Below are 23,185 nucleotides of genomic sequence, written 5' to 3' on the forward strand. Positions count from 1 at the left end.
CGATTATTGCTAGGTCGATTTTGAAATAAATAAAATGACTATGACTATTTGTCCATCGACTTGACTGAATGTCCATTTGCTGAACTTCTTTCATTTAACTGTCCATTATTGATGAATGATGGCCCTATTGCTGCAAACACCGAGAGGACTCACAAAGTGCCTGGCTTGATCTGGATCCGAACCGACGCCCACAGAATCGTGGGTAGGGCGACTCAACTATTCGGCTATTAGTCGCTCTAGGGAGTAGTGGGAGGGATTTGTAAAGGACATCCAGTCAGGGTCGGTTACTCTCCCACCACTGAACATATTGACAAACTTATTTGAATAGCAGGGTAAAAATAAAAAAGCAGACTGTAGGGAAAACAGTAGTGCTCAGAAGCAAGTACATACAGTACAGATAGAAACAAAAATAGTTAAGTTGTGTGCACTTTATCATATTGTTATACGAGGATAATTACAAATATGATGACATCAAATAACGAAATTGAGAAGGGATCTACACCAACCAGTAAGTTGATAAATGGAATATAAACCCGCTTGTTAAGAAAACTGCAAAATGCGCAGTTCTTTTATGTTTAAATTACATTTTCTATTGGCTCCCCTTATAATTCTATATGCTATTTACTTATTTTTAATTCTTATTCAGGTCGTACATTGGATATACCCTGCAAAATTTGTGGTGATTACTCCTCGGGTAAACACTACAATATTTTTACATGTGATGGTTGTGCGGCCTTTTTCAAAAGGTCCATTCGCAGAAATAGGCATTACATATGTAAAGCTAAAGAGGAGAATATGTGCTTTATTGACAAAATTAGAAGAAATGAATGCAAAGCGTGCCGTCTGGCTAAATGCCAGAAAATGGGTATGAATAGAGATGGTAATTATATTATAAAAATATAAACAAATTAGTTTACTTATTGTTTCTTTTTAACAGCAGTTCAACATGAACGAGGTCCAAGGAATTCCACGATACGAAGGCAACAACATTTCGTTAATTCTCGTAATTTAATGCATGGTAGCCATCTGTCACTAATACCCATTCCCATAATCACTCCGCTAATGAACCCAGCACCTGTACCTCTTCAATACGGTGCCTCCGCAAATTTTATGTATAATACGCTCTTCGCGGGGCGCATACAATACTCCATGATGCCTTATGCAAATATTCCATCGCTACCTATTATCCAAGGCCATACTAATTTATATGACCAAGCAGCAAGGTCAACAACCTTTTAATTTATGTGGACAAAGAGCATCGCTATATTCACAAGTATACATTTAAGTGATATACATATACTTGTGGAGAATAGTTGGAAATAAATGTTTTTAGTCGGTTCATCCCAATACCTTCTAATAGATTTTGCCAGTTAGCAAGAAGGACTTTGCTAACCAGCAGAAGCCTGATTGTATCTATGTACAATGACATGGAACTCTAGTTCCATTCTTATGTTAGCAATGCATCTAACACAAATAAACTAATTCACGCACATCATGGATCTGTTTCGAGGGCCCATGTCAATGCAAGAGTAATGGAACATCAATTCTTCAGAAAGACCATTAGCCAAATTCCTATTGCACGTATCATCATTTTTTTATGAAACAATAAAACGTGTTAAAAATAGACCAAAAAATAATAATTACAAGAAAGACGGCTGTGATAGCTATTATTTAATATTAGAGGATTAAGGAAAACATTGTAAAAAAGTAAAAGCATATTTATTTAAATAGTCAAAGCAGTGATTTAGATTTTATTCTTGTATATTGGATATACCTTATTTTATTTAACTTGTGGTGATTACTCCTCGGGTAAACACTACAATATTTTTACATTTGATTGTTATGTGTTTTACGTATATAAAACCAAATAGTACGTATCTGTACGTTACACATAAGACTAGAAAAAACTATGCAGAACTTGCAGTCTGATAAAATGTTAGTATGTGGGTATGACCGCATAATTTGTTTTTTAATAACTATTAAACAACATTAAAAAAATATAGCGAAACCATTTCTTTGTATAAATATATTTATTTTACATTGTTAATTAAAATGACAAAAAAAAATAAAACTTAAAAATATTTTTGTATTCAATTAATATCTGTTCTAATTATTTTTATATTAACCTACATAGTATTTATGTTTTTATTATGTTCGTCAAAAGTTTACACTGAAAAATATAAATAAATATTTATAACTATCGAAATCTTCAAAATAAATGACTAATAATTTTAGCATCATTGTTATAAAATCGGATTGGATTGGCACCAGAATACACTATTGTCCATTCTGTTCCCACTATTTCAGCCCGAAGGGATTTTTACGAAAATTTCTAGTATATTATATAATGATTTATGACACTACCCCCTTTTTTATTGCATTATAAGCAGAAGAGCATGTCTCTTTTTATGCAGTTGAAAAATAATCCGTTACAGATGGATCAAGGAATAGTTAAACGTCATAATGGCGATGGAAAAAGCAATTGCAAATTTTACTTGATGTTTAGTATCATATGGTAATATAATAAGAATAGTATTATTATAATAAATTAATAATTTTATTTATTATTAAATGATTATAAATATACGGTCAATTCAGTTTTATTTCCCGGGCGGAAAGACCGTTAATTATATTTTTGTTAATTTATGTTAGAATTTATTTACTTATTTTGAGATTTATTATCATTTATTTATAGAATGTATTTTTTTTGTATTTACTGTGTGGCCAATAAATTGTTATTATTATTATTTATTTTCATTAATTATATATTCAAAATAAATTCCAAACAAATTATCTTTAAATTTAAAATCATGAATTTTAATACATAAAATATTATGTTCAGTTTATGTGCGTTTTGGAAATAATTGAAAGGATTTTCTGGTCGCATTGGCAAAAAACAGGGTTAAATAAGATGAATACAATATGAAAGAATGGTTTTGGGTTATTAGTTTTAAAGTCAGGTATGTACAGAACGCAAAAAGCCATTTTAATTTTTATTATTCTGTTTATTAAACATGCAGTGATTCCTACCTAAGAAACAGTTCGTCCCTATATTAACTTTCAATAATAACATGACAACCCCCAAAGAAGCAGGCAAATTACAAGAAATTCGGGTTTAGGAGGTAAGAAAATCGAAAGGGACGACATCCCCGGTTACCTTGCTTAACATTTAAATCGCGTGGACCTTGTTTCAAGAATGTTTACCAAAAGTATATTTTGTAGTCAATGAACTTAAAAGCCGCGAACCGCAGATTATATAAACAAGACTCGCAACTGCCATTATTGTGAAACAATGATAAACAGGTTTCTTAAGGTAATAGTTTACTGCCGCTGGTACCCTTTAAAATATATCTAATATCATATATTCTTAGTAAATGAAAGAGCAGCTCTTGTGTTTAAGTCTTGAAAAACCGATATTTGAGCAGGTATGGTTTTAATTTTATTGAAATATAAATGTCGGCTTTAAATTTACGCAAATTTAACGTGTAAGTGCATTGCCGTTGCAGCTTCTTTTTACAATTTTAGGAGGGCGGCATCAAAGCTTTTTGAAGAATGGTCATTCGAGCAAATAATTGTTCTTTTACTACCAACACAATATAACTTTTTACCACAAAAAAAGAACTCTGTGGAAGGAGGATATATTGAAATTAAAAAAATAACAATTTATCTTTTATATATTTTCATTAATATTTGTTTTCAATTTTTAATATAAGACATGCAGTAATTCAAAGAAGAGAAAAGTAACATATTGATTTTATTCAAAACAAGTGAATCGAAGTGAAAAAGATATTTTACCATCAGTGAGTTTTCTTTCTCTTCAGAATCAAACCGCAAAATAAAAGATACTAAAACGCCTAAAGGCTAGAAAACAAGAAGCCATGTATCTATAATCTCCTGACACTGACAAAAAAAACTGTTGATCAGGCACAGGATCAAACTAGTAAGCCTTCTTAGGGGTGTTTAGCGATACCACCGTTTAACAGAACACTCTCTCCCGCCTTGCCTTCCACCATTCATCACACTGATTCCCGAAGCCAATATCCAGAGGGCTTTTACTGGAATAACAAAAGAAAACAAAGCAAACAAGAGAGATTTAATTTGGCCGATGTTGAAATCTGTAGGCTTTATATAACACCTGAATTTTTGCTACTATAAGATAATGCGAAATCTGGGAATAGTGACACATAATACTAATGATCCTAAGTTGAATTTGTGTTTGGGTAGATTAGCACAAAAATCCAAACAAAGCTGGACAATTATACGATTAATATAAGCCGAAATTAACTACCAGGTCTCAACGGGAGAGCTTTTTTATAAATTCTAATATGCAAAAGGTGAATTTTACTACGAATTTTCAATGGTAAATCTTTCTTTAAAATATATTGCTGGGTCAATAATGTTAAAATGCCTTTGTATGTTTACCCATTCGGTACGACTATCAGCATGACACTATAAGGTATAATTTTAGGATGAATTCACACATATTATATTCTAAATAAGGTTCTAATAATAATACATATATTTATATATACATATTTCTTCTACAGTCTATTATAATTAAAAATGAATAAGTATTTTTTAAATTAAATAATAATTGTTAAAAAAAAATAAACTTTTATAAAAGAAGCATAGGTATTTTCACTCAATATATTAAATTTACCTTACCGGTGCTCTCGGAATATGATTAAGAAATATGTAATATCAATTTTAATGTAACATTATTTTCGACTGATCAGGACACATTTCATTTAAATTATTTTTTTTATTTATTAAAGCCGTCGTTCTAGTTATTACTTTTAAATTTCTTCTTTTTTTTCTTCCAATAATGAGCTTCCGTCTGGCAACTCCTGCATATTTAGCTGTGTCCTGTCGACACAATGAAATTTAATTATAAGTAAACAATAAAAATAAACATAATATATTGATATAGAATTTTTATCATATTTATTAATTATAAATTTGTATTAGCCCATGTATATCAGTGCTATAAAACAAAAAACACAAAAACATTGGAAGACGAAAAACTATACGATTATTATAAAAAAAAACTAAATTTATTGTAATTTATTTCATGTTTCCACTATATAGTTTAATTAGTTCAATTCACTTTACTGATCTCTAATTCTACATATTGCCTAGATATTGTATAATAAACTATCAATAATTGAAATCATAATATTATTTGTTTCATTTCACCACATTAAGTTGTACGTTAATCAAATTTATGTACGGTCGCTCATTTCTGAGCATTGCAGCCGGCATCCAAATCTGCACATACATACGACAGTGAAAGGATTTAGTTTTGGTGGTGGCGGAATGCATCAAAAGAACAGGTAAAATATTGAAGCAAGAACTAAAAAGAAAATAAAGAAAATGGGGGTGTTTTGTTAATACAGCAAATGCATTGTGATTAGGTCAGTACATGTAGCGTAATCCTTTCCTTTTGACTCCTTTTAACTTCTACCGACGTCCAAAATTTTATTGTCTGCGTCGTCCAAATCTGCACACTACTTCTTGCAAATCCACATGACAAATCTTCAAAGAAAAATAGTAATAGCCGACTTTCATCAAAAGGAGGAATTCAAGTAAAATGTTTATATATTATTACTAATTAATGAGCATATATAAATGAATATCTACATACATTACTGCCAATAAAATGACAACGAATAGTAACAATCAAGAGCATTTTAATTTCTGTGTAGACTGGCAAACTCATAAGACCGCGATTATTTTCTTGAATTTTTTGTCATATTTTCTTGGAATCTATGACTGTTGTGCACTTCTCTTATCCTAGTTTAGAGGACTATAATTTAAAGTATACATTATAAATATTGAATTAAATTGATATTTTGTGCTAAGCTATAAACCAAACAAGATGACGGTGTTGTGATGTTCGAGAGGAAAGAGAGTCGTAAAGTCCAGGAGCATTTTGTTGCGTTTTGACTATGCTTTTTGTAGGATAATGGAGTGGCCTACAAATCGTCAAACAACAAAGGAGGCTTGCTTACCGTCCGCCCATTCCTCCGCCGAGGCTGATATATGCACATGTACACACACACTCGCTAATAGGCGAGTGCTAGACGGCGCTTACCCAGACGATCCGAGTTTGGCACAGCTGCGCTTCCAAACAGATCACCCCATCAACATGATTTCATACCACGATATCCTTACTGCAGATCCAGATAGGTCGTCCATTCAATACCACAGAAATCTCTGCGTGATACAGAAGGGAACATAATGAAGTGACCAGCCTTTTCAACACTGTATTATTAAGCCATATATTCCTACCGATGTCACAAGGAATTCAATGCTCAGAACATAAATCGTCAGACTGTGACCGTTCAACAAGCCACGACCACCGCAACATAAACTATTGTAATGACCTGCCAGGAATGGAGGAACTCATTGCAATCGCAGCCATTCTAATCCATTTCCCCTATATAGTCCGAAAGGTGAAAGACTATGGTATGTCTTTAGGCAAATACAATTCTTATCGTCAATTCGGATGTAATTTGAATTAAGCACATAAATGACGTTTTTTGTATACATATTAAAACAGATTGATTGCGCATTCATTCACTTTAAGTTATTAGCTCTTTGAGGGGTGAATGTGCTTTGTATGGCATTATTATATTTTTCTAGAAATTGTATAGGAAAGAGTAATTACCATTTAAATTGGTTTATAATAACGAAAGAGCCAATGAAAATAGTAAATAAATATTAATTGCTTTTCGTGAATAAATATGATAATTGAAGCAGTCGCTTAATGTTTCCCATCATTATTTAATGATTATTTAATTGAATAAAAGTAGAGTTTTTCAACAAAATAAATAGATGCGTTTTCACTTAAGAAAACCTAAGTAATAATTTTAATCTTTATTGAAACCGTCATTATCGTATTTTTACATTTTTACAATATATTTTTTTTTGCAATTTTCTCAAAAAAGTACTAAAAAATGTATTAGTGCGGAAGGATATTATTTACAAGCACTAAAACACTTTAACTTTAGAAAGGAAAATATTCTCGGTTTACAACAATGTACTTACCTTGTTCTAGAGCAGGTACTTGGAGACAAAATTCATTTTATAATGTTATGAAGAAAAACAAATATTTAAAATTAAATAATGATAATTGAATTTCTGCAATTTTCTTCTTAAATATTATTATTTTATATATTTTTTTATATATCTTAAATCGCTACTATATTTTTTATATTTATTACAATATTTTAAATATAAATAATGAACATAATTGATTGCAAATTTGCTAGTGCATGAAATATATTAATAAATACTCCAACAACTTTAAAATAAAATACCGCTTTTATAAGAAAAAATGAGACTTTTTTGTGTAAATCTTTCTAACGATATGATCATAACCGTGGCATCTGCGCTTTAAATTTGAAAAGATTAGAAATCAATTTTTAATCCTTTTGTGTCCTGAAATATGTATAAAATAGTGAATTTCGGAATGATTGACATATACGAAAATAAAAAAACTTATGTTTTATTCGTACGTTAAACGTCTAAGTTTAAAGATATTTAGGATAGCACGGCTCAGAACAGAAACAAACGAATTTTCATTAGTTTTATTGTCTTTATGTACATGAAAAGTATATAGTTCTTTGATTTGAGTTTTTAACCGGTAAGCATTATAACATATTTGCCTGCGATGGATGTGCATGATTTTTCAAAAGGACGATTCGTAGAAATCGAAAATACGTATGTAAAGCTTTATAATTGACAAGATTAGGAGGAACCAAAGCCGAGCCTGTCGTCTTACAAAATATCATAATGTTGGGATGAACAAAGATGGTAATTACAATATTTTCATGGACAAAAACATTTAATTAGATATATTTAAGTAATTTTACTAATATTAATATGTTTGTATGTACCAACAGCAAATGCAACGTATCTATTCGAGTGCATTAATTCCACCTATACCATTTCCACCCATGCAGCAATTTTATCATTTTGCTGCAGCAAGCCCTTACGTCCGTTATCGTGTAAATATCCTACCCATACCAATTGCCCCATTTGCTCTACAGGTATCATTGAATGAGAGAGCAGCTAAACTGTTGTTTATGACGATAGAGTGGTTGAAAAAATGAGCAGTTTAACAACATTGCCAATTCAAGACCATTTTTTGTCGAAGTCTCGTTGGAAAGAACTTATTATTGGAGCTTCGCAATATATTGATATTAATTTTAATGAACTTGTCCAATCACGTCGTATTTCTCGAGGACATAAATAATATACAAATGTGTATACAGGATTACCTCAAACTGAGGCTAGACCATCAGGAATATTTATCTCATAGAGAAGTATGTGTATATAGATGCTTCATGACAGTCCGCGATGGAGAAGGGGATCGATTGGTTAATAAGTCACAAGTAGTTGACATGTTTAATCGAGCACATATCTCTTTACATGTATATATCCGATAAACTTATTCCCATGAGACAAATAGATTTACCTTTATCGTTGACCTTTTGAACTCTATGGATAGAGTTCGAGCTAATGTCATTGAGGACCTGTTCTTTAAGGAAACAATAGGACAAGTATCAATGGAATATGTCCTGAGTGACATGTATAAATCTAAATAATATTGGTAATCAATAATTGTATTTATAATAATGTGATAGTGACAATGTGATATTAGCTCTAAATATTTTCTATCATTTGAAGGAAATAGTTAAAGTTTATTTATAGAATTAATATGAGCATATTCCAAGTCAGTACGAATCTCAACAAATTATAAATTTAAGATTCAATACTCGTGATATTTATATTAAGACTGTGTTAGATTCAACTATTTCTTATTATTGCTTTAACATATATATATTTTGGTGAGAAGTAGTTGAAGTTTATTTATATAATATTAATAATTGTAATTTAATGATTAATTATGTTCGTTTTATTTTGTATAGTTTATAGTTTTAAAATATTCACAAGTTGATTCTGAAACATTTATTAAATAAAAATTAAATCTACAACAAAACTAAATTATATTGTAGTAAATACTGGGTAATAATAATATGCTTAATAATTGCAATACAAAAATTATATATAAAATTAACAATTTAATATTGATCTTAATTAATAGATATTTGTCATGGATTTCTGCTTTATTTTACAGAGGAAATGTATAGTTTTTTTAAGTTTCGGCGACTATTTGAATGCCGTGCATGTCAAAAATATTATAAAATAATTAAACCGCATAGTCAAGGTAGTAAAAAAAAACGATATCACTTTAATCTACAATTATTTAAAAATATATTACATATACCAACTTATTAAATAATACCAACGGTTTTTGTAATATATTTTTATAATTATTAGTTAATGAACATTTTTGTTCTTTGTTTTTTTAATTTGATAAATATTGGAATATTATTATGCTGTAATTTAAAATTGAGCATTTGAAAGTTTTTTTTTAAATTGTTATTCAATGACATTTTTTAGTTATTTTTCATTAACATTAACTACTATAATTGTATCTGGATTAAAAAAAATGTACTTTTAACTTTATTTATGTTAATAACCATGGAATGATTAAATTTTAAAATTTTTATTTGGTTTTGATTTAGAGCTGTTTAAAAATTTTAAAATAATTCTCATTTTTTGTTTGTTTTTATTTACTTGATTATTATTTAATATATTAATTATTATTAGAACCTGAAAAATGTCCTTATGTATTCCCATTTAAGTATTATCATCAGTTATAATCATTTTTATTTTGAATAATCTGAGCGATAATAGTATTTTTTTTGTAGAATGTTACAAGTGTTAAATGTTTTGAGCAGGTACTGAAAATTCTACTTATTTATTTAATTAAAATGCATTTTGTCAAATCTATAATTGTAACAAATTATATTTTTTATGAATGACACTGAAAGTTCATGTAAGGGATGGCTGGTCGTAAATGTGGGAGGAGTCACTTTGTCAGCGCCATCCAATCCCGAGCGGCCTCAATCCCTACTTTAAAAACCAGATCGTTTAAATACCGAACGGAAAAAGAAAACAGTCAGAAACGAAATTCGTATGATTCCAGTTTTTACTCCAACAAAAATACATTAAGTGTAGTACGCTTTACAAGGATTAGCAAACACTTATCTGAATATGGATATGCACAAGCGAAGCGAAGAAGTTGATACAAGATTGTCTACGTCAGGTAAGTCGCTATAACCCATAAGTCTGCACTGAATTTTTAGATTACATAATTAAGGAATTGATTTTTAAATATTTGCGTTTTGCAGATCGAATCTTGGATATTACATGCAAGGTATGTGGTGATTTTTCTTCTAGAAAGCATTACAATATATATGCTTGCGACGGATGCGCTGGTTTTTATAAGAGAACCATTCGCAGAAATCGGTTATACATCTGTAAAGCGAAAGACTTAAAGTGTTGTATAATAGACAAGACGAGGAAGAACCAATGTCGTGCCTGTCGCATGATGAAGTGTAAGAAAGTTGGGATGAACATAGATGGTAATTCAATCATTTAAATATATATTCGTATACTTAATTACTTGCAATATATCAAATTAGCCTGATCACAATTGTTTGTACTTTTAAAGCTATTCAACATGAACGTGATCCAAGAAATCTACCATTACATGTAGATTTGGCCATTTCCAATTTATCTTCACAAATCACACAAGGACATAGGATATTTTTTATATTAATTATCCAAGTTTCCTTCGACCTATTCCAATCTTATTATTGTTAGCTTCTGCAGTTCAACAAAACCTAGAATAAGTAAGTAGCTAGACTTCATTCTACTCTGAATGGAAGAGCAACATATTTTGTTTTAATCTAGTTGGAAGGAATAATTCATAATTGGAGCATGGCAGTACCTCATCATAGATTTCTCAGAACTGATGCAATCATTGGATATGTCTAAACGCGATAAAGAATGAGCAATTTCAGTGGTTTTTGTCTGTATAAGGTTTTCGGCAGTCCGAAAAAAAATGTTATGTTACCTTTTTTGGATTTTATTTTATTTTTATTATAATATATACTGTAAAAAATCTTTGTTCTATAATACAAATATAGGTCAATGTGATTTATCTTAAATTATTTGTTAAAATTTATTTGTGTGTGTATAATATTATATTTTAATTATATTATATTATAATTAGTAAATAAATTAATCTAATATATAATGAATGAAAAAAGCCTTTTGGAGGCAATTTTGCTTCCACGTTTATTTTCTTTTGAAGAGAGTTGCATTATTCATGGGCGCCAAATTTTCAGGACAGCTCGCAAACATTCCTAATTACATTTTTAAGGTACTAAAACAAATTTCTTGAGTTTTCTAGAATATTTTTAAATTAAAAACATTTCGTTATATATTTTACGTACCAGTTATTGAAAATATTGTACTGTAATATAATTTCCAATTATCATCGATATTTGGAATTAGAACGCACATGCGAAGCTGAACGGACGAGTACAGAAAAGGATAATATTATTGCTATGTCAATAATATTACAAAACAATAGTTTTACGAATAATAATGGATCACTGTGCATATTCAAGCTATACATGTATGCTATTTAAATAAATAAATTAGCAATACATTTTTCTGAAATAATATCTGCTGATGATAATATACACCTTATTATATTTTCAATGCCATTGTGCTTAGATTGCTTAGGAGTTGAAAAGCGGCAAGTATAATTGAATAAAAATTAAAAATGTTTCTTGCAATTTATTTTATACAACACTCATATATTTTGTTATAATATCACGTATTGTTCTAATTTGTTTTATAATTATTCAAAAATGTATAAGAATAGTAATAGCTTCTATTGTTTGTAATTGACGTAAAGTTATTTGATGTTCTTTTTGACAAAATGCATGACCCACCGGTAATTCACGCCGGCGTCAACGTGTTAAATGAAGTTATTTAACATTAAATATTACTACGGGGAAATAGATAGATATCTAGCTTACCTATTTAAGTTTCCTTCTTATATACCCTTATTACCTGAGAAACAAATTTCTTGTAAATTTGTCCAGTCTTTAAGTTTTGTCAAATTTGTAGCAGAAGTTAATCTTGTGTACATACACTAATATACCGAAACCATCTTTCATCGTGTGTTCATACGACAATGTGCCTTTTGCTGCACTGATACAACTTATCGGATGCACCAGAGCCTAAACCAGTTGACCTATAAAAATTGTTAGCCTGTCGACTATATACTTTGTACCAAAACATATTTATTTTATAAATGATGTATACTTTATAATTTCTATAAAAAAACGAAAATTTGACAATGACAATTATAATAGCGAAAATCGGTTATTATAAAATGTATTTCAATCGAATTTATAGATACAACAAATACAACATATATATTTTTTGCTAATTATTATTCAATTATATAATACAATTATTTGTAAGAAACTCACTCAATATTCTGTTACTGATATATAATTGAAGTAGGACCAGAGTGCGAGAGAATGAATTTCTCGAGATCCAGAAAGAAGTTGCTAGGATTGTTCAGGATAGAAAAAAAAAATGCAGGCGATATTCAACAAATTAAGCAAGCAAATGTTTGCGATGAACTCTTTGTTGCCAAGATGGAAGTTGATGATAATGTTAACATTAAATTTGATTATCATGATGATCCTGAGATCAAGCAGGAAGTTGAGATGAAACAAGAAAACATTAAAACTGAATAGATTTCGCTGAAACGCAAGTCCATGGACGATGATGATGTCGAGGATAAGGTCGCTTTATGCATGAAAACAATTATTGAAGACTTTTTTCTCAACGGAAAATGTGGCCACGCACAGTTTAAATGTTCGAACGAGCAGTGTACGATGGAAAAGAGCGTGTAAATTAAAGAAGAAAATTGTTAGTATTGTATTTTTGTTATATTTTTAATAAATTGATTGTATTTTAAATGAAATTCTACATTTTATTCATTTATTTTATTATTCCCAACAACAATGACTTCATTTTGATTATACAAACAAAAATTTCGATCAATTAATAATTTTGTTAAGTAAACTTTCGATTTTCTACAAAATTTTCCCAAAAATATATCTATTTTCAATATTTTTTGAAATAATCGTTTAAAATAAATACAACACATAGTCCTGCTTCAGCTAGCCCGGTTTTGTGCTTTGAAAATTCTCAAAAGAAATTTAATAGAGAAATTATAAAATTAGAACACTTTTTTTTTTCGTACATATATTACTACTTGGACTGTAGTTGGTTGACTTCTCAACCTCACGCACTTAGATTTTTGGTTTCGTATTTAGTACATACATATTATTGTAGTAAATTATACTTCTCGAGCCGAAATATAACACATCTCTCAATAAGTCTCCGGTCTAACTAAGGAAAACATTTTTTTTTTAAATTCGACTTTATTCCGTCATCATTTCGAAACAATTCCGTAATTATTTTTATTTCGCTAGAAGATCTCCAAACAGCGATAGCAAAAAAATACGGACTGATCGAAGCTTAACTTAAAACAATTGAAAATGATCAGTTTTAGTATCATGATTAAAAAAAGGGGAAATTATGATTAAACAAATTTAATTCTGAGCTATCACAGAAATAATCATAAATTTTGAAACTATCTGATTTTATTAATCGATGTTTAGTCGAATTTTGGTTTATATAAGAAAAATGATGAATTAAAATGGTTAAATATCATTTATGTCACCCGCACATGCCTCAATAAGGTAATCAATTTGAAATTGGAACACAGGAAATTCTGGATATTAGGCAGAAATTCAAGCATCTCAATTGATAATAAATGTCTATTATATAAAGCTATTGGTATAAAAAAAATTCAAAGATTTTAATTAAAAATTTATTGAAATTACATTTTGTTTACTGTTATATTACATAGAAAATTAGATTGTGAAATTAATAACTTAAGATCTATACACACATAGACTGAGATATTTGATTTGTGATGGTGTTATTTCGGGATTCAGGGGGATCTCTTGCAGTTACAAATTATACTGCAGGAAATGTAAGGCGTGTATCCACAGATATTCTTGCACTTGTGTTTTGCAATCCATTGGAATATGTGCACCAAAGTTTAATTAAATTGTATACTCAGGTAATTATGTTGCAATTCGAATATATTGTTGTATTAATTATTTTATCATTAATTTCAAAAGATGACGTTGACTAATGATATATCATCAATAGTTGTCTCGATGAGTAAGACTGTAGAATTGTTGAGTCTTCTATTTTGATATATCCGAATTAGAAAAGAACATTTCCAATGTCTTCAAAAAAATTGAACCAAACGTGGATGTTAATTTACAACTATTTAATATTTCTGAACGTTTATATACAAAGACGGTTATTTTCAACAAAAGAAAATTGATTACTTACGCAGAAGATGACGAAGAATGTTCAATGCAACAACCGTATAATTTTGTTAACTCTAATACTTATGTTCTTAATCCACACTCTTATTGTGTACTCATTCCGGTAGCTCAATCTGAGAAAGAATCTTATGAAAGAGCAGCATAAGTAGTCTTCATGATAAAATTATAAAATTTATAAAATATTTGATTTGTTTTACAAATCAGAAGATCTTCTTACAATAAAAATCGATCTCTTAATTTTATTATAAATACGTAGCAAGCAACGTAAACGTGAGGGGAAATCCTCCGTAACAATTATTATATCATCCAGGTACTTGAATACAAATGTTTCCAGTTCAGGACGCAATTTATTAATCTTTGAACTGTACTTAGGATATTGCTTAACACAAAAATCAGTTTCCGGAATTGAAACAAACGCCATGTTACCAATGGAAATTCGTAAGTAGGGGTGATCGTCGTTCGGGAAGTTAGTCAATCTATGAGAATTCACATGCCGAGCATGATTCGCCACTATATATGAGAGGGCATGAGCACGAGGTTCGCTGCGACGACTTACGACCTCGCGTTTGAGTTTCCCGGTTTGTTACAAAAAGAGCAAGAGGGGTTCCCGTCCTATTACATCTTGAACATAGCGATATTGCCCGATTGCAGTTTCTGAATGAGTGAATGGTTCCATCGCAATTCCAACAGCTAAGTTTATTTCTTGATGTTGGTACCTGTACATCGTATGAGGAATCCGATTTAAATTTTAATCCCGCCGTTTCCGCACTCTCCTTACGTGATTTCTCCGCTGATATTTTATTAGCCTCTAATCGCCTGCATCGATTTTGCAATTCCTCCAACGTGTATATTCCATCAAAATACAGTCTTTCGATATAATATGGATGAAGATTTCGCTTCATCGTGCTCAACTTCTCTTCATCCATAATTTGTGTAGGCAGTTTGTTATATAACGTCAGCATAATTGCAAAAAAATCACTTATTCATATACTGTCTTATTTTTTGTTTTGTTTTATAATTAGAAGATTCTTGTGAGCCACTAGCAATTGGTATTTTCCTTTTTGTATCTGTAATATCTTGCAAACGATCACACTTCGTGGATACTGCCACTTTCAAGTAATCCAGCCTTGTTTTATATTGTTCCGCCATAGTTTCAATGGACAAGCTTGGTTTCTATGCATTTTGCTGTATTTGACTCATAAGAGCTTTCAACATTCTACTAAATCCGCCAACAAATCGATCTTTTGCTTACAGATTGATTCTTTGGTCCAGTCGTAAGCCAGCGCCGTTATATGATTTCAAAAATCCTCAGTTTCCTGCGATACAAGAGGTGCAAGTTTTCTCTTCAACTGGTGGTGCGTCAAATGCTCAAAAACTCTTGCACCGCACACCCTTAATTCATAGACGCATTCATCTTTAGAGAGTCTTCGCACCTCCCTCCATGTTATATTTAAATTAAAATTAACGTATATCAAATTGAAAAACAACTCTTCTCCAAAAAAAAGTCTTTAAATCTTGAATAAAGCGAATTTAAAAATATAAACTGATAAATATTAACAAAAAAAATGAATGACTATCGTTCTGAATAAACCGTACCAACAAAAAAATAAACTTCTCAAAAATAGTACCTTCTAATTACAATTATACTACTCTTCCACACGTCTTGATCTTCTTAATCACGCTCTGTTGGTCGTGTTTGTAACACGACGGGTGCTTCGTGTACGAAAAAATGCAAATGTAAAAAAATCTTCAAGCCGGCTGGGTCGTGAGTCCCGACGTGGGAAGATTCAGTGCGCCACTTCATTTTATTAAGAGGAGGAACTCTATTAACTTCTTCTCCAACGATGGGCCTTGTCTCCTCTAGAGCACCAACACCGTCCCCTTGGAGCACACAAATATATCACAAATCTTCTCAACTGGAGACCTGACCCGTCTTCCTTCGCGGTTCGATGCAATTTCCCAGGAATTTTGGAAGCATAGTCGCACCGTGGAGCGTAGTTGCAGCGTTGTCTACTTTACCACGTTACAGCATGTTGATTCCCTTTTCGCATGCTTTTAGTGTATTTTCCAGATGTCTTTTCCAAGCAAGTTTACTGTCCAGCCATACTCCAAGGAAACTAATTTCTCCAACCCATTCCAACTCACGTCCCTCCAGTATTATCGGCGGGACGTTGACTGGAGAATTTCGTGAAAAAAGAGCACCCCTTGTTTTTTCCATCGAAATTGACCGTTGATCAAACGTTGATGAGCAGTGATGGAAGGTGTTGTGTCTAAGTATGCCACCATACTTACACACCTAGAAATATCTAGTTAGTAGAAAAATAAAAACAAAAGATTAGAGAAAAGAACAGGTCCGAAAATAAACAGTTAATAAATGATTACGAGTGGAGTATCATTAAAATTCACAACAACACAACAAAAGTTTGGCGACGAGGATAAAAAAGACTGTGAAAATTGAAAGGGACAGTAGCAGAAAAGTCAGGAGAAAATAGCAATTTTTGTTTCTTCCAGGGAAAAAATTGGACTGATATGGGAGAGATATTAGCAGTCTTTCAATGAAATGGGACAGATGGATCGACAGGTTTGAAATTTCGTTTCAGCAGCAATCAACAACGAGGATAGGAAAAGAGCTTCACTCCTACACATAGGTGGTGGACAACTGTACGATTTATACAAATCTTTACCAAAGTGTCCAGAACAAACTCCCCCATTATCTCCATATAAAGAAGTAAAAGCAACATTAAACAAATACTTCAAAGCTAAAGCCAACATAATCTACGAAACATACAACTTTCGGAAATGCGTTCAACTCCAGAATGAAAGAGTAGATCAATTCTACATAAGACAACGAAAACTTAAAAAAAACATGCGATTTCTTAGATGAAGATCGTGAATATTGCAGCAAATAGTTGAAGAAACAAGTAACAACAAGATCAGATAACATGCCTTAACTAGACAAATAACACTGGAAGTACTTCTCTCAATAAGCAGGTCATATGAAACAACAGAAATACAAATGATGTCAAAGGAAGTTAACTTGCTAAAACATCAAGGAAAATCGACACAGAATAAACAACATACACCGAACAAACAACGTTCATAGAATAACAGTCAACAGAATATATAGCAAAACATGTAAGAAATCCGTGGCACAAAAATTACAGAGATGATTGTCCAAGCAAAGGAAGCAACATGCCACAAGTACAGAAAAAAGGACATTTCTCAAAGGTATGCCTATCTAAAACATCAATAGTACAAATAAAGCATGTCAGAAATGTAAACAATGACTCAGAACAAGAAGAAGAAAAAGAAGACTCAGAAGCTACTTTTAAAATAACACCAGTAACATCAAGATGCAAATTCCAGCAACAACAATCCTCCTGAATGATGTGAGAATAAAATTAATCATTGACACAGGATCAACAGTAAATATAATTAACAAGAGAGCTCTTCAGAAACTAGAAAAAGATAACAAAGTAAAATTAACAAGAGATAACACAACCAACATTCTCCCATATAATACCACGAACAAATTGAATATCATTGGAAAATTTTCCAAGCGACGCTACAAACAAAGCAGAAACAAACAGAAGATATGGTATTTGTAATAGAAGGAAATGGTAGCAATATCCTGAGCTACCAGACATCAAGAAAATTAAACCTAGTTAACATCATCCTAAACACAAAACACTGTGAGTTTAACATCCACATTTTCAACACATATTGGTTTCTTCAGATGCAAAAGACTTAATTTTGGAATCAACTAAGCAGAAATATTCCAAAAACTGCTACAACAACAAATAGCAAGCATACTCAATGCTATCAATTATAGTGATGACATATTAGACTATGGGATAACAATAGAGGAACATGATAAAGCTGTAATAGGGGTTTTACAAGCATTAAAAGATTCAAACGTAACAATAAACATCGACAAATGTGAATTTGCAACAAACAAAATAGTTTTCTTTGGATGCACATTTATAAATAGAGGATACATACCAGATCCAAGCAAAACAGCAGCGATTATTAACATGGATCCTCCAGCAAATACTTCTGAAGTGAGAAGCCTGTTAGGGATGTTAAACTATATTAGAAAATGTATTCCAAACCTAACAAATAATACCAACACATTAAGAAAACTAACATTAAAATCAAGCAAATTTCAATCGTCCAAAGAACATCAAAAAAACTTTTAAGATATCAAACAACAACTTACTAAGATTGAAAATTTAGCATACTTTAACATCAAGAAAAGAACAAAAAATCATGTAGATGCTGGCCCTCATGGACTGGGTGCCGTCTTATCACAAGAAGACCTAACAACAACGTCGAAATCATAGCATATGCAAGTAGAATATTAACAAGCATCGAACAACGTTACAGTCAAATTGAAAAGGAAACACTAGCAATAACATGGGGAATTGAACATTTTAGAATTTATCTTTTCCGAACAGTATTTGATTTACTAACGGACCACAAACCACTCATAATCATATTAGAAAATCCAACATCAGCACCGAATGCAAGAATAGAACGACTGTGCCTGAGAATCCAAAACTACAAATTCAATGTTCAACACCAACCTGGAAGTAATAATCCATCAGACTACCTTTCAAGACATCCAAACAAGGAACAGGAAAACAAAGACAATGTGGAAAAATATATCAACTTCATCATAAACACCAGCCTGCCAAAAGCACTGTCTGTAGAAGAGGTGGCAGAAGAAACAAACAAAGACAAGATTCTCCAGATATTAATAGATGCCATCAAATCCAACAAAAATGAAAAATGGGAACACTCAGGCTTAAATCCTTTTAAGAATGTAAAATAAGAACTAACAGTAAAACGAAATATCATTCTCAGTAGAAAACAAATAGTTATACCCAAAACACTACAAATAAGAACAATTGAATTAGCTCATAAGGGACACTAAGGAATAGTAAGGACAAAGCAGCTACTCCGAAGTAAAGTTTGGTTTCCTAACATTGACAAACTCACTGAAGAGAAAATAAGATGTGATGCCTGTCAAGCTGTGACATCACTACCAACTAAAAGGGACACTATCAAGACATGAGATATTCCAAGTGTCCCTTTTGAAAATATAGATTTAGACTTCCCTGGTCCATTTCCAAACAACAAATACATATTATTAATAGTCGATGAATTTACAAGATTTCCTTTTGCAGAAGTGATTCCATCAACAAGCTTCAAACACGTCAAAGATAAACTAGAACACCTATTCTTCACATTTGGAATTCCCAAAAGAATCAAGTCTGACAACGGGCCTCCATTTAACGGCAATGAAATACAGGTATTCACAAAGGCGTACAACATTTATCATCATAAAATAACACCATACTGGCCAGAAGCGAACGGAATGGTAGAGAGACTTGTGAAAACATTGAGATAATCAAATGTGCGCATCTCGAAAACGACGCCTTCGACAAACAACTACAACAATTCTCGATGAATTTTAGAAGCACACCGCATGCCACGCCTAATAAATCACCATTCCAATTAATGTTTGGTCGTAATATCAACTGTTATTTGCTAACAATCACAGTGCAGTCAAAAGCGAACACAGTCAGCCAAGCAAGAGAGAAAAAGGAAATGAAACGGCAAATATGAAAAGAAAAACCAAAGAACATCATTTAAAACAAGGAAAAGAAACTAGACATACTAACACCTAACTTTGACCCAAAACCATACACAATCACAAACATAAATGGATCTCAAATAACAGCAACATAATTAGAAATTCCTAAGAAGAAACCGGCCAGATTTAGAGACTAAAAGATTCTAAACAAAAGTGCAAACGTAAAACCTCATTACTTGTAAACCTTATTAATAAAAAACAGATAGGGGTGTTGTGTCTAAGTATGCCACCATACTTACACACCTAGAAATATCTAGTTAGTAGAAAAATAAAAACGCCTGTGCAATTTTATATTTATCAATCTTCCTACCCATTTGCAGAGGGCGCAGTGATATATTAGGAACTCTGGTTCGAGTTAAATCACAAAATGGGCTATGTCTTGTAGAGCAGTGCTCCCCAACATTTTTATGGGCGCGGATCGGTCAACGTTTTATAATTATACCGCGGCCCGCCCAGGTGAGGGATGTTAATATAGTTACATCAAAAAATGAATATAAAGTGATTTAGCATTTAACTCACTAGAATCTAGTAAGTTAAAATAAAATGGGCCGGTACCATTTGATCCGCGGACCAGTACCATTTGATCCACCGACCGATACCGGTTCACGGATAGGGGATTCTTGATTTTTTTTAATAATTTTTATTAAAAGAACGTTGAGTTTGTTTGATATCACTATCTTTTTAGTGTTTGAATCTTCGTATTATCCTTCTCGCATCAAAGCTATTAGTTCTGTTTGTAGTTCTTTTTTATATTTGATGTTCTGTATAGCTGACACATCTTTATTTTTTCGATTACACTATTCACCTTGTGAATAATGTCTAATATGAACCTAATCCCTTCTTCTGCACACACTACTATCGCCAGATCACCTTCTAAGTCTACTCCAATTTTGGGGGTGGTCTGACGACCTCCACAAAAAAAAAGAAATAAAAAACCTTACTCTTAATATAACTGCACTAAAAATAATTCTTAACTAAAAACTATACCACTTCAATAAAACTATATAACAAAAACTAAATTAAACTAAAATTACTACTCTAAACACTACTAAAACTACCGATCCGAGTCTCCTAAAATATTATTTTAGAAACCAACTGTCACAGTCGATGGTCAAAATCAATAGTTTTCTTTATTATTTGTTTGTGTTACTAGTATACTTGATTTTTTATATTGGATTTGTGTCAGGTTTATTGATAATTGATTGCATCGGGTTTGCACTAAAAAGGTAATGTTATAGTTATTATTTTGCAGGAAAGTGATAAGATTGGTGTTCTTTTAAATCCTGCTTCTCGACTTCCTGATTCATGGGTTTCCCAACGGTAAACGGCTGGAAATGATGATTCCAGCAGCTGCGTGGCGGAGCAAGAAGTTAAAGAAATTATTCCAATTTTTAGAAATGCAAAATTTGAATAGAAAATTGTATTGATTTTGTAAAAAAGTGAAATAAAATTCAAAAAGAACAAGAATAAAAATACAGAACATATAATTGTATTTCTTAAGCTGTATAAAAAAATCAATATACAAATGTACAATAAACAAATGTAAGTAGAAGGTAATTAATTTATTTTGCCAGTTATCATATTAAAGGTATGAAGGTAATTGTGAATCGATTGGTAAATGAAATCTGTTGATAATGTACAAAAAAATAATTATAACTTGATTTTGGGAGATATATCTGCATTTAGGGGGAAACATAATTGGTATAGGTATCTGTAAAGGAGGAATTGAAAATGGCGCCTACTGGAAGGATTGTGGAATAAATTATTTAAACAATCGGTTTTGAAGAGTTTTTTCAGGACTTGAATAGAAAAGTATTCTCATTGGAAATAGTTCCTCATTCGATACCTTCCAAATTACATAACATAACTAAATATTAATTTTAACAATAAAAATAACTAAACTTCTAATTTTCAAATCTATAACAGAGATCATGAGTGCTATACCTTTTTACCAGCTATTGTATATTGTTACCCCATTGAAATTCGTTTCGTCTTCTGGTCTTCTAAATTTTGCCAAATTCTGCGTAGTTTCTTTTTCTCGGCAATTGTTTTTTAAAATAATTATTGGGCATATCAATGATACTTTAGATTTCTTAATTCCAGTTTAGGTTTTCAATCTAAATCTCTATCTAATTTTGTTTTTAGGGGAATCTTTAGATCTCTTCTAGACTCTAACAACAGTCTGAAATTTTAGTTTATGTTCTGCAATAAATACATTTTTCTTGTAACTGTTAACTGTCCACACCAAGAAGATTTGCAAATGAATGTCGTTTATTCCTATCTTCAATAATAAAAGAAACAAAAATTTACTTTATTATTTTAATTGGGTTGATTTTGGTGCACACAGAAAACAAAACAATAATTTGAATTTGTGGTCTTAAAATTGAAGCTGTCATAATAGATTAAAATTTTCCTATGTTTATAAATTAAAAATTGACTGAGGCCTCCAAAATTTAAATTTATTAGATGCACCACATTCAAAAAATTAGTGTATATATTTTATTTTTTTTTATTTTATTATGCAAGCTTATGTCATAATTTCAAATTAAACTTAGAATTCCGAAATTATTTGAGTACGAAATTAAAAATAGGGATGATATTTTTTTTAAATTTCACTACAATGTTTAGTTTCAAATTTGAAAGCCGATAAATGCATTTCCCAAAAAAAAACTGAAGTTCATTCTATTAATATAAATATTATACTGTTGCCATGACCTATTAATTTATATTTATATAAATTATAATATAAATCGAATATTAATAATAATAATAATTAATACAATTATAATTTGCACCACCAATTTATTTTATTTGAAGAACTTATTTAAAATTTATTTTGTGTACGATAAAAATGTAAAATGTATATGTATGTAATGTAAATGAATATAATTTAATTTTTGACTTATTTTATGAGTGTAAATAATAAAAAAAAATGTAGCTAAAACGTAGCTAATAAATAAATATTTGAACCATGTATATATAGTAAAACAGCAGTCGCCAAACTTTTTGACCTCACATACCACTAAACTGAAAACATTAAATGTTGACGATTCTAAATATGAAATAATTTATACTTTGGGAAATTTATAAACATGCAATGGAAATTGCAAAAAGAATAATTAGAATCTAATAAAAACAGAAATTGATA

General features: G+C 30.8%; 1 protein-coding gene and 1 pseudogene across 1 annotated transcript; both read left to right on the forward strand.

Moving 5' to 3' along the window:
- The first annotated feature begins 465 nt into the window (after nt 1-465).
- LOC108559048 lies at nt 466-1,374 on the forward strand (annotated as a pseudogene).
- An 8,680-nt stretch (nt 1,375-10,054) lies between these two features.
- LOC108559073 (nuclear receptor subfamily 2 group E member 1-like) lies at nt 10,055-11,026 on the forward strand. Its single transcript, XM_017916212.1, has 4 exons — nt 10,055-10,180; nt 10,266-10,499; nt 10,589-10,769; nt 10,831-11,026. The coding sequence occupies exons 1-3, from the start codon at nt 10,129-10,131 to the stop codon at nt 10,738-10,740; spliced, it is 438 nt and encodes a 145-aa protein (XP_017771701.1). The 5' UTR covers nt 10,055-10,128; the 3' UTR covers nt 10,741-10,769; nt 10,831-11,026.
- Nucleotides 11,027-23,185: the final 12,159 nt, after the last annotated feature.

The sequence above is a fragment of the Nicrophorus vespilloides genome, unplaced genomic scaffold (assembly GCF_001412225.1).
Source record: "Nicrophorus vespilloides isolate i.1.1-1 unplaced genomic scaffold, Nicve_v1.0, whole genome shotgun sequence".
Taxonomy (NCBI): domain Eukaryota; kingdom Metazoa; phylum Arthropoda; class Insecta; order Coleoptera; family Silphidae; genus Nicrophorus; species Nicrophorus vespilloides.